The 13,889-nt window shown below is 41.1% G+C and overlaps 1 protein-coding gene across 14 annotated transcripts in view; it reads right to left on the bottom strand.

The window, feature by feature from the left end:
• Positions 1-13,889, bottom strand: part of MAGI2 (membrane associated guanylate kinase, WW and PDZ domain containing 2) — a 923,418-nt gene that overhangs the window by 47,185 nt on the left and 862,344 nt on the right. For 3 of the 14 annotated variants that reach the window (XM_056573436.1, XM_056573435.1, XM_056573437.1), the window contains exon 22: positions 1,473-1,564. The exons of 9 other annotated variants lie outside the window; for them this stretch is intronic. In XM_056573436.1, coding sequence (XP_056429411.1) covers positions 1,473-1,564 — 92 coding nt within the window. Of the gene's footprint in view, positions 1-1,472; positions 1,587-13,889 lie in introns of all 14 variants that reach the window. 2 more of the 14 variants (XR_008892612.1, XM_056573439.1) reach the window with 1 other exon arrangement.

Here is a 13,889-nt window from a genome sequence, read left to right as displayed (position 1 = left end):
TCTAAGAAATACACAATAAATGATGTATCCTTTGGGTATTTGCACCACCCAGACTTGTTGTAAAAATGACTGACCCATTCACCTGGATGAGGCTTGCAGAAAACTATGTGCATGCTGTAGAAAAATCCCTGTTTGGGTATACAGAACAAATTCTCATTTGCAGAAATTTGTGCAACAAATCTGTTGTGTGTGAATATGCCCTTAGAGTTAAAGGGGTACTCCGGCGCTTAGACATCTTATCCCCTATCCAAAGGATAGGGGATAAGATGCCTGATCGTGGGGGTCCCGCCGCTGGGGACCGTTCGCTCCGGGTCTGATTACCGGCAACCACGGGGCAGGCGGCGTGTGACGTCACGCCTCCGCCCCTGTGTGATGTCACGCTCCGCCCCTCAATGCAAGCCTATGGGAGGGGGCGTGGATAGGGGATAAGATGTCTAAGCGCCGGAGTACCCCTTTAATGATCCTTAGTTTTTTCCATTTCAGTAGAAAGCTTATCAAATATCTATTTTACATTTTTGAAAACAGTGCCCAGCCTGAAGCCTACGTCCATTCACAGAATCATATTTCGTAATGCAATAACCATGAAAAACCTTGCTGCTGTGCTTTCCATTCATACGTCTCCTTTTCTGTGAAAGACACCTTAGAGTGACCACACTGCATACACATTTAAACATACTGTAGGAATTGGCAAGCAGCTTTTAAAACATGATCTCACTGAAGACATTGACAGTATATTGATAAGGTGTGCCATCAATGTCTGATCCGTGGGCACCATGTGGCAGCTAGGCTAGAAAAGTAGCATGCCTCTTTGGCTCCTGTCAGCTATATGCCGTTTTCTCTTTTTAGAGGGCTACATGGAATTAGAATGTTGCACCCTCTTAATATATGTAATGCTAGAATATGTATAAAAATCACCGATCAAGGACCAGACGTAGATAATGCGCAGTCCCGCGCCATTTATATATGCAAAGAGATTATCATCAACCAAAATCACTAAATAAACTAAACCTTTTTTTTTTTTCAAATGAAGAGCATAAAACTTTGCTTTTAATAAATACTACTAAGAAAAGTTTTAGCAGTATTTACGGTATTAAAAGTTTTATACCCTTCGTTTGAAAATAGGTTTTATTTATGATTTTAGAATCTGTGTAAACCAATTATCCATTATTTGTTTGAAAAACTTACATATTATTGGGATGATGCATTATCAGCCATGTGTTAAAGCGGAGTTATGCATTGTCAATCATTTAGAGGACATTCAGAGTGGCAATGATATTTTTTAGTTTTTCATAATCCTCAGGTTCACAAAAAACTTTACCCAGTGTATGCAGGCTCAGTATATAAACTTATAATGAGGAAAGACAAGATTGTTGTGCAGAAGAGACAAAACTACAAAGTATAAGTAAACAGACATCTACATGTTAAACAAGAGCAGATTAGAAAATGATAAGATGCATGCAGAGTTTACAAACCGTGTCTTTAGGGTGGCCCAATAAGTAGAAATATGGGGACCCATGCTTGTCACTTTTCATGCACATGGAGAGACTGGAAGAAGGTACCATTCCTAAAGGAAGGGGAGGAACAGCCTAGGACCAATCATTAGAATTAACAGAACAGTGACACAAAGATATAAAACTGTTAGCAAAGAATTCTTAGTATAATTAGAAAAGTTACAGGAATATTTCTAAGAGGAAATAGAATTTGTATTTATAAATATGTAAAAAGCATGCAAATATTAATATTAGTGATAGCTTAGATTTTATTTGTTATTTAAATAGATAGCACATAAATGTTAAAAGGCATCTGTAAGCATTTTAGGTGAAGTGAGAACATTTGTGTTAGATGCTGAGTATTTGTACCAAGAAGCCAGAGGGTATTCCCTATGCGCTTGTAAAATTATATGGACACTGGATGGTAATGATGCAAAAAAACGATGTAAGAACTTAGCCTTAGGCCGTATTACGCATCACACAGGTGTATTACGGAAGCATTTCTGCATCTCTAATACGGTTGTAAGTCTAGGCCTGACCATGGATCTCATGACTAGAACTGACAGGTGTCCATTCGGGTCATTAGACCAATAGTAAAGCTGGGGTTGCAGAAGTAATACAAGCACAAAAAGACATTGATAATAAACCCTTGTGAAACTGGCCTTAAAGTAAAGGTTTTGAATGGATTTTGGAGACCATAAAATAAAATAAAATTTTTTAAATGAGTTACATAGGGTAAAATTATATAAATACACATTTCCTTTTATTGGTCAGTCAAACTGAACAGCCTATTGAACAATAAAAGCTACATATTCCCCTTACAGTATTTGTGATTTAAAAGGAAGACTAATTTGAGTAGGTTAAAGAATCTTCCGTACTGAATTCATAATCACAAATAATACAACTATATCCTTTTAATCATTTCATCAATGAATATTAATATGAATTCAGATCTTACTTAACCTTGAAAGTGACCCTTTAGCATTTGACATTACTTATAATCTTGTGGTATAAAAAGTAACCCTTAATCCAATATCTTATTAAATCAAATTTGACGGCTACAAATCGAAGAAATGATTAATGAAGACCAGCAGCCATTTTGCACATGGAAACTAGGTTGTTAAAATGTTTTAAGTACTTGGCACATGAAGAATTACAATAGCCTTGTTATAAGTTATACCAAGCAGATGTTGTCATGGTAACCACACTTCCATAACTCTTTAAAATGTAACAGTAAAAAGGCTTAGGATGAAAGTAATTGAGTATGCATGTAATCGCAGCACAGCCTACAGTGCTATGCGAAGATTCCTAGTGTAACAAAATAGGTAGCTGTCCTGCAGAATACAGATGTATATAGGCACGTGCAGACTACATATTTACATATGACCTAAGCAATACTATCATGCTATTTTATAAGCTGGAAGACTACTAGATATTATCTCACTGCAACTCATACAACTGAATCCAATACTGATCAGATGCAGAATAGTTTGGATCCCATACATATTTGGATTCATTTGCACCAGATCCCCACCCTCTATACTAAGAAATTAAAGAATTTGGGAAAATCAGATGTGTACCACATACATACTGAGCGTTAGGAAAGTTTTCAGACCCATTAACTTTTATCAAATTTTGATATGTTGCGGACTTGTGCTAAAATAAAAATAAAATCAAGTTTTCCCCATCGATCTGCCCTCAATAAGTAATAAAGACAAAGTGAAAATAGATTTTTAGAAATGTTTGTTATATTGTAGTTTTTCCTTTTCAATAAATTAGCATTGACACAAGTATTCAGACCCTTCAGTACTTTGTTGAAGTATCTTTGGCAGTGATTATAGCCTTCAGTCTTCTTCGGTGTGATGCCACAAATGTTTGCACAACTGGATTTGGGGTTTCTGACTTTCTTCTCTGCAGATCCTCTCAAGCTCTATCAGGTTGGATGGAACCATCATGGCGCCACCATGTTTTACTGTAGGGATGATATTGGGCAGGTAATGAGCAGTGCCTGGTTGCATCCAGATATCATGCTTAGAACTGAGTCCAATCTTGGTCCAGACCAGAAAGCCTTGTTTCTCACAGTCAGGGTCCTTTAGGTGCTTTTTTGCAAACTCCAGGTGAATGTTCAAGTGTCTTTTACTAAGCAAAGGCTTCTTTTTGACCCTCTGCCAAAAAGCCAAAATTGTGGATTGTTGCAGCAATGGTTGACCTTTTGGGAGTTTCAATTATCTGCAAACAGGATCTTTGGAACTCACCCAGAGTGACAATTGGGTTCTTGGTCATCTTTCCTTCCAAGGCCCTTCTCCCCTGATTACTCAGTTTGGTGGGGTGGTCAGCCCTAGGGAGACTTCTGGTTGTTCCAAACTTCATCCATTTTAAAATTAGAGAGCAAACTGTGCTCTTTTTTTTATTATTAACATTATTTTTTATTCAACGCTTACAGAAAAAAAAATACAAGTTCTTACAAATACAATACAACAGGTTACAAATACATATGCATTTATTTGGTCCTATTATAACCCACCCCACCCTCCACCCACAATGGCAGGGGAAAAAAAAAAAAGAAATTTGAAAATATCTCGTTTTTTCCGCACCTCTCTCTGGAAATTCCGGAATCATCCTAATTATCAGTGTCCCATAGTCCCCACTTTTTCTCACTGCAACTCATACAACTGAATCCAATACTGATCAGATGCAGAATAGTTTGGATCCCATACATATTTGGATTCATTTGCACCAGATCCCCACCCTCTATACTAAGAAATTAAAGAATTTGGGAAAATCAGATGTGTACCACATACATACTGAGCGTTAGGAAAGTTTTCAGACCCATTAACTTTTATCAAATTTTGATATGTTGCGGACTTGTGCTAAAATAAAAATAAAATCAAGTTTTCCCCATCGATCTGCCCTCAATAAGTAATAAAGACAAAGTGAAAATAGATTTTTAGAAATGTTTGTTATATTGTAGTTTTTCCTTTTCAATAAATTAGCATTGACACAAGTATTCAGACCCTTCAGTACTTTGTTGAAGTATCTTTGGCAGTGATTATAGCCTTCAGTCTTCTTCGGTGTGATGCCACAAATGTTTGCACAACTGGATTTGGGGTTTCTGACTTTCTTCTCTGCAGATCCTCTCAAGCTCTATCAGGTTGGATGGAACCATCATGGCGCCACCATGTTTTACTGTAGGGATGATATTGGGCAGGTAATGAGCAGTGCCTGGTTGCATCCAGATATCATGCTTAGAACTGAGTCCAATCTTGGTCCAGACCAGAAAGCCTTGTTTCTCACAGTCAGGGTCCTTTAGGTGCTTTTTTGCAAACTCCAGGTGAATGTTCAAGTGTCTTTTACTAAGCAAAGGCTTCTTTTTGACCCTCTGCCAAAAAGCCAAAATTGTGGATTGTTGCAGTAATGGTTGACCTTTTGGGAGTTTCAATTATCTGCAAACAGGATCTTTGGAACTCACCCAGAGTGACAATTGGGTTCTTGGTCATCTTTCCTTCCAAGGCCCTTCTACCCTGATTACTCAGTTTGGTGGGGTGGTCAGCCCTAGGGAGACTTCTGGTTGTTCCAAACTTCATCCATTTTAAAATTAGAGAGCAAACTGTGCTCTTTTTTTTATTATTAACATTATTTTTTATTCAACGCTTACAGAAAAAAAAATACAAGTTCTTACAAATACAATACAACAGGTTACAAATACATATGCATTTATTTGGTCCTATTATAACCCACCCCACCCTCCACCCACAATGGCAGGGGAAAAAAAAAAAAGAAATTTGAAAATATCTCGTTTTTTCCGCACCTCTCTCTGGAAATTCCGGAATCATCCTAATTATCAGTGTCCCATAGTCCCCACTTTTTCTTCCATATATCAAAATTTTTTCTGACTTTTTGCTTTTAGCCTTTTCAAAAGCTTTAAAGGGTACCTCTCGTCAAAAAAACTTTTGATATATTATAGATTAATGTATACAGAATAACTTTACAATTGCATGTTATTAAAAATTATGCTTCTTTCTATTTAATTTTCCACTTTGAAGAAATGACCACTAGGGGTCTCCCTACCAGTCCTGGCAGCAAGCATTTCAGACTCATGCTGGAGTCCTAAACACTACGAGCTGCCGGCCTGCTTTGTTCACAAAGGAGAACACTCCGAGCTGCCAGCCTGCTTTGTTCACAGCCTGTTTGGCTGTGAACAAAGCAGACTGGCAGCTCTGAGTGTTTAGGACTCCAGCATGAGTCAGAAATGCTTGCTGACAGGACTGATCGGGAAAAATACAATAGAAAGAAGAATATTTTTCATTAACATGCTATTGGAAAGTTATTCAACATTCATTAATCTAAAATATATCAAAAGTTTATTTGATGAGAGGTACCCTTTAACCCTTTGCAACTCTAGTTTCCATTCTAGACTACTCGGGTTTTTGTTAGAAATCCATTTCAACCTCGCTGTACTCAATGCATTCAAGATCAACTTGTTTTTGGCCACAGGTAGGTTAGGGATTAGACCAAACAGGAAAACTCCTGGTTTCCACTCCAAACTAACACCTATTTTTCTTTTAATTTGTTCTTTAATTTCAAACCAAAAATCGTTTATATATGGGCACTCCCACAGCATATGAAGCAGATTCGCTTTGGCCCTTCCACATTTTGGGTAGTCCGCATGGGCACGAATTTTCCATTTGCATAGATCTTTAGGGGTATAATATAGTCTATGCAATAGCATAAACTGAGAGGTTCGAAATTTTTTATTTTCCGACATCTGGACCACACAATCATTCCCTTCCAAGTGGTCTCATCCGACAGCACTCCTTCTTTTGCCCACTCTGCTTTACTTTTAACTTTCATCCCCTCTAGTTTCCTAATCGAAGAATTTTATATACTGCAGACAACCACAATTTCCTACCCCCATCCACCAATTCAATCAAGGGATGGTTCTGGATACTAAGAGCCCTTGTATCCTTAGTATACTTTACAGCATGTTCTAGTTGGAGGAAACCAAATTTATCATCTAACCCAAACTCCCTCTGCAGATCTTCGAATTTTTTTCATTTTCCTTCACTGAACATTTGCTCAACATATACTATCCCCTTTCTTAACCATAAACCATAATGCTCAATTTTACTTATTTCATTCAAATTATTATTTTCCCACAGTGGAGTAAATTTCACACTTCCTATAATGCTTAAAACACCTTTAACTTTCTTCCACACCCAATTTGCCTGTGCACCAATTGTATCCTTCTTACCAAATTTCAAATTATTTTCCAATACTTCAAACACGTGCTTCCTATACACCTTGTATTTAAATTTTAAGAGGTCATGAATCAGCTGACCTTGGTCACCTGTGAGCTGTGATAGGTGAGTCGCCCAGTAATACAGTCTAAAGTTTGGAACCCCTAACCCCCCCTATCTCTGGGCAGCGTGAATGTGTCTAATCTAATCCTAACCTTTTTCTTACCCCAAATTAATGTATTCACCAAACCATAAATTTTTCTGTGCAAACTGTGCTCTTAAGAACTTTTAGTGCAGCAGAATTTTTTTTGGACCCTTCCCCAGATCTGTGCATCTGCACAATCCTGAGCTCTATGGGCAGTTATTTCCCACTCATGGCTTAATTTTTGCTCAGGGCTGTGTCTTTCCAATGTAAAATCAAGTACATTTACTACAGGTGACTCCAATCAAGGTATAGAAAAATTATCAGGAAAAATTGAGGGCCCCAGAGATAAATTTCAAGTATCATAGCAAAAGGCCTGAATACTTAGGTGCATGTATAATTAGCAAAATTCTACTTATGAATATGGACTATTGAGTGCTGAACGATATGGATAAAAATCATTTTTTATTTCTATTTTAGCACAAGACCTCAACATAAAAAAAATGTGTGAAAAGTAAAAGATCTGAGAACTTTCCAATGCACAAAACTACGAGGGTCATTAATCATAGTGTTCTTGCTTAGTCTGGGTACACAAAATGTCTCACGTGCGCCAAAGCACTTTTTTATGTGACTTTTGTGGGTATTCATAAAGTAGCAAACAGTCTTACCTAATTAAATTTCAGTTTTCACTTTGCATTGGTCATGAATTTTTGATGTGCGAATGTAGCACATAGGCAAAAATAAAAAGCCGCACACCACTTCAAAAAGTCTCAAGCCAACTCCAGGTCTGACCTAGTTTACAAAACTGCCTGTGGTAAGCACTTTTAAAAAGTTGTGTTTTGCTGATGTGCTCCAAATTTATCAACTCCATGTAATAGTATGATAAATATGTAGCACATAAGCAAAACCAAAGCAAAAAAATCCCTTCAGAACTCGCTTACCAAAGCAACAATGATAAATGTCCCTCTATATCTATGAAAAGGATTGCACATTTTCCCACAATCCCTCTTGCTTTCTTACACTTTAGAGGCTACAGAGCATGCCTGACCATCTCAAAAGATGCCCTAAGACAGTCATAACCAAGAGCAACAGGGCATGACATAGGATACATGGAATACTAGTATGTACCGTATTTATCGGGGTATACCACGCACCGGCCTATAACACGCACCCTCATTTTACCAAGGATATTTGGGTAAAAAAAGTTTTTTACCCAAATATCCATGATAAAATGAGGGTGCGTGTGTGCGTGTATACCCCGATATACCCCCAGGAAAGGCAGGGGGAGAGAGGCCGTCGCTGCCCGCTTCTCTCCCCCTGCCTTTCCTGGGGTCTAGAGCGCTGCTGTCGGCCTTTTTCACCCCCTGGTTATCGGCGCCGCTGCCCGTTCTGTCCCCCTGACTATCGGTGCCGGCGCCGATAGCCAGGGAGAGAGAAGTGGCGCCGACAGCCAGGGGGAGAGAAGGGGCAGCGGCACCCATTGCCGGCGCCGCTGCCCCGTTGCCTCCCCCCATCCCCGGTGGCATAATTACCTGAGTCGGGTCCGCGCTGCTCCAGGCCTCCGTCGTACGTTCCCAGCGGCGTTGCTATGCACGGCGCGGCGCTCTGACGTCATGCGCCGCGCCGTTCAGCGCATAGCAATGACGCCGGGGACGCACGACGGAGGCCTGGAGCAGCGCGGACCCGACTCAGGTAATTATGCCACCGGGGATGGGGGGAGGCAACGGGGCAGCGGCGCCGGCAATGGGTGCCGCTGCCCCTTCTCTCCCCCTGGCTGTCGGCGCCGCTTCTCTCTCCCTGGCTATCGGCGCCGGCACCGATAGTCAGGGGGACAGAACGGGCAGTGGCGCCGATAACCAGGGGGTGAAAAGGGCCGACAGCAGCGCTCTAGACCCCAGGAAAGGCAGGGGGAGAGAAGCGGGCAGCGACGGCCTCTCTCCCCCTGCCTTTCCTGGGGGTGTATCGGCGTATAACACGCACACAGACTTTAGGCTAAAATTTTTAGCCTAAAAAGTGCGTGTTATACGCCGATAAATACGGTATATCTTTCTAAATAGGATGCACATTGAAAATATGTTTAGTTTTACACACTACGTCATTAGACTACGTCATTGTATTAATATTTTACTAGGCCGGCAAAATAAATTCAATTCTGCATTGTGTCCGTTGAATTATAAACAGTGTCCCCCAATGTATACCAAAACCTATGTAAAGAAAAAAGCTGACCAGTTGCCCATAGCAAACAATCAGATCACTTCTTTAACTTTTATTCTACACTAGGCCCTCAAAATAAATTCTATTCTAAATTGTAACCATTGAATTATATACAGTGCCCCTAAATAAAAAATAAACCACACTAAGCCCCCTGACCTCAAAGTCTACACTGTGCCCCAGAACATAATAATATACTATGCTGCCCTAAATGAATTATAATCTGCACTGTGTCCCTGAAATGCATTTTACGAAATGATATAAAATATACTTACCCTCTCCTGCGCTGTCATCTGGAGATGCTGCATTGGCCTCTTCTTCTGCAGAAGGAAGTAAAAGTTTTGGAAGCCATCAATCGTGAATCACGAGCAAAGAATACCAATGCACCTGCCAGTGCCTGGTAACTCAGGATTATCTGCATTCTAAGGACATTGCTACAGGTGCATTCAAGTTTTGGATTTCTGTTCTCCCTTATTCCCCAGACAAGTGTTATTTTAAACCAGCCGGATTCTGTACCACCACAAAGTAAAGCATAGGCATCTCAGGAACACGTGACTGGATGACGTGAGCCATCAGCCTCGCATCCAGAACCGCCCACCTGCTACCTGCGCTCGTGATGGATCCCAGGCTGTGCTCTTTGGTGTCCCTTATGCCCGCCATGCTGAAAATTTGGACTAAACCCCCGTTGAGTGCACTAACTGACTCAGCCATGGGGAATGAAGGTGATGGCCCCACTGATAGGTGAGAAGGAAGGTCTTCCAGTGGAAGAGAGTGCCGGGAGAGAACTGGTAGCTGCCGAGATCTCGCGGTACGCGAGACTACAGTAAGCCCCGTGATGTGGCCGCAAAGTGAATGCTGGGGAGCAACAAAACCCAGCACGCTGGTGTTGGCGGATAGTGCCGCTGACTCCACGTGAAGGAAGGACTAGACGCGACCATAACCAGTAGTAGTAAGTGACGCAATATTGGAAATGCAAAGGCATATGTAAATAATGTAAAGCCTCCCTAGAGTGCCGGTGAGGGAAAAACCTCCTCAGATAATGGGCTAAATTGAACGCTAAACTATACTATGCATTATGAACTGTACTCCTGCTGGATAAATGGAGGTCCCTGACTATAGAGGAGTGGGGGATACTGCATACAGTGTGGGATGGAAGTTAAAAAGCGGTAGCAACTGGCTGCAGGCTGTACTATGGATGCTGTCTGTAAATGTTTAGCAGGTGTGGTATGTTTTTTCTCCCTGGAAATAAATAGTGGCAAATGTATGAACTATATGAAGTATATGGAAAAAGTAAATACTGCTTGTGGTGAAATACCACACATCTGGAATGGATATGTCTATTGATAGACGTATAATAATAATCCTTGCGGATACTGTAGGTCACTATATAACAAGAGCAACACCCACACTTGCTACGTAAACCTACAGACAGACAGGATACAAAGATTCTCCCTGTATCCCCCCCTCTCTGGTCAGGTGAGTCATTACTGGGATATATGGCATGGAAATGTATGAAATAGAAGGATACTCATCTCTAAGCCTGGATCTATGGAAACTTATGCGGCTGCGTTTTAAAGCTGTGAAAGTTGGTTGCGCTGCCACTGTGCTAACTTGTTACTGTGACAATTTGTAGTTAGGACTCCTGGGGGATGTCTAAATGCAGATTGAATATGAACAGTTTTGGGAATCATATACTGCCAGTAAATGTGACTTTTTATCTCCCCAGTAATATTAAGAAAGGCTGGGGAGTGACAACAGACAGAAGAAGCAATCTCCCTTCTAAAGGATATGGAAGGGGGAGGAAGAAAAAAAAAAAGAAACTGCTGAGAAAAAGACATCTTATCCCCTATCCAAAGGGGCCACTGGGGACCCCCGTGATCTTCTATGCCGCACCCCGTTAGAATCAGTCCCCGGAGCGTGTTCGCTCCGGGTCTGATTACTGGCGATCACGGGGACGGAGCATAGTGAAGTCACGGCTCCGCCCCGTATGATGTCACGCCCCGCCCCCACAATACAAGCCTATGGAAGGGGGCGTGACAGATGTCACACCCCTTCAATAGATTTAAATTGAGGGGGCGGAGCATGACGTCACACGGGGCGTCACTATGCTCCGTCCTCGTGGTCGAGATAGACTCAGCCTGAGGACCTCCAGTGGTTCCGGAAGCCGCTAAAGGTGGGTGCTGCATGGTAGATCCCGGGGGTCTCCAGCAGCAGGGAATAAGATGTCTAGGGGCGGAGTATCCCTTTAAGGATATAGAACGGTGGTTACTGAGTAGAGATGACATTGAAACACATCGCATTGCACTGCATTATAGAATATCCAGGGGCAGACAGGAATTTTGTATAAACTTCGATCAAGAAAGTCGACAGTAAACATATTGAATAATAGATAAATGCCGCCTAAAGCTAATGGTAGAAGATCAGGTGGGAGTAGGGTGGAATCCACACATTCAGCTAAAATGGAGACATTTTTGAAATCCCCCCATGAAACTGTAAAAACACGTACACAAAACCTAAATGTCTCTCTGAAAACCAGGTGGTTCTAGATTCAGCGCCCTTCAAGTAGAAGAAGAGCAGGAGGAAGGGGCAAGAGAGGAAGTAAATGCACAAGTGCTCACTACCATCCTCATAGAGATACAAAAGTGTAATAAGGCAATTGGAGACCTCCCGACACAAGTGGGGGTCTCAGTACAGATGTATCCTTTATTAGAGATGATATTAATAAAAGCAACCTTTATTAGAGATGATATTAATAAAAATCAACCTTTATTAGAGATGACATTAATAAAATCAATGAAAGAGTTAAACAAATGGAAAAATCTGTCCCACAGGTGGAGAAAAATCTGGGAGAAATGAGGAAAGAATGGGAAACATTAAAACAGGATCACTATTCACTAAAAAAGAAACTAATAGATCTGGAGGATTGTTCCAGACAAAAACAATGTCTGTATCATTGGTCTGCCAGAGGGAGAGGAAGGGCATGATCCAGTCTGTTTAATCAAAAACTGGCTAGTTGAACTTTATGCCTCTCAAAAATTGTCATCCTTTTGTTTGGAAAGGGCACACAGGGTGCCATCGAAAAAACCTATCCCGGGGTCCCCCCCCCCCAAGAACTTTACTGTGTTTTACAGATATACACTCAATGCTGAAGCTCTCCAGGGAAAAAGGCAGTGCCAAGGTGTCAATGTACCCGAAGTTTTCTACGGACACCCAGCGAAGGAGGATAGCATTCTCAGCAGCAACAAAGAGACTGCTTACTGCCGGCATTTCATTTTCACTTTTATTTCCAGCCAAAATGCAGATTGTATATAATTAACAATTTTTTTAAAATTCTGGGCAGGAGATAAATGAATGGCTGGAGAGTAAAGGCCTATAAGCAGGATGAAATGTATAATATTGTGTTAAGATAGGTTGAGCGGGTGAGAGGCGGGGCGGTCCAAGTGGGGTTAGTGTAGATAAGAGCTTTGAGACTAATGGTGTCAAGGCAAATGGGGGGGGGGGGGGGGAGAGGGTAGGATAGGGGTAGGGGGTGGGTGGGAAGGGGGAAATGCAGCCTGTTGCCTGTTGGTGGGAGAGTAGATCTAGAGGGACCTGATATAGGGAGTTAACCAAATTACAAATGGAGAAAAAAAAATAATGACATGGAATGTCCAAGGGATTAAAGAAAAAAAAAAAGGTTGCCATTTTTGATAGGATTGTGAATTATCTCCCGGCGATAGTTGGATTAATGGAAACACATCTCACATACAGTAAAACTTTTATAAAAAAATAAATGGGTAAAGATTTCTTATCACTCTACTGTATCTAATTACTCATCAGGGCTGTCTGTGTCTTATTCCCCATGCAATAGATATTCAGGTTTATGCTACAGATATAAACTCCAGAGGGAGGTATGTATTTCTATACTATAGGTGGGAAGGAATGCATACAATATTGGCATTTATTTATATTCCACCGCCGTTTAGGGTTGAGGTGCTACAGAGTCTTAATAAATTTATAGAAGGGAAAAGATATAAAGATTTATATGTTATGGGAGACTTTAAAGGGGTACTCCGGTGGCAAACTTTTTTTTTTTTTTTTTTAAATCAACTGGTCCCAGAAAGTTAAACATATTTGTAAATTACTTCTATTAAAAAATGTTTACTCCTTCCAGTTCTTATTAGCTGATCAATACTACAGAGTAAATTATTTTCCTATTTGGAACACAGTGCTGTCTGCTGACATCATGACCACAGTGCTCTCTGCTGACATCTCTGTCCATTTTAGGAACTGTCCAGAGCAGCATATGTTTTCTATGGGGATTTTCTCCTACTCTGGACAGTTCTTAAAATAGACAGAGGTGTCAGAAGAGAGCACTGTTGTCATGATGTCAGCAGAGAGCTCTGTGTTCCAAAAAGAAAATAATTTCCTCTGTAGCATTCAGCAGCTAATAAGTACTGGAAGGATTAAGATTTTTAATAGAAGTAATTTACAAATCTGTTTAACTTTCTGGCACCGGTTGATAAAAAAAAAAAAAAAAAAAAAGTTTTCCACCGGAGTACCCCTTTAACCCCTTAAGGACCAAGGACGTATCGGTACATCCTTGGTCCTGCTCTCCTGATATGACGCGGGGTTACACGGTAACCCCGCATCATATCACGGCGGGCCCGGCGTCATAGTGAAGCCGGGACCCGCTGCTAATAGTGCGCAGCGCCGATCGCGGCGCCGCACGCTATTAACCCTTTAGCCGCACGCTCAGAGCTGAGCCGCGCGGCTAAAACCGAAAGTGAAAGCTGCCGTTTAACTCAGTGGGCTGTTCGGGATAGCCGT

Source organism: Hyla sarda, chromosome 4, assembly GCF_029499605.1.
Source record: "Hyla sarda isolate aHylSar1 chromosome 4, aHylSar1.hap1, whole genome shotgun sequence".
In the NCBI taxonomy this organism is placed as follows: Eukaryota; Metazoa; Chordata; class Amphibia; order Anura; family Hylidae; genus Hyla; species Hyla sarda.
The sequence above is the reverse complement of the archived record's forward strand: the minus strand, read 5'-3'. Positions and strand labels throughout refer to the sequence as shown.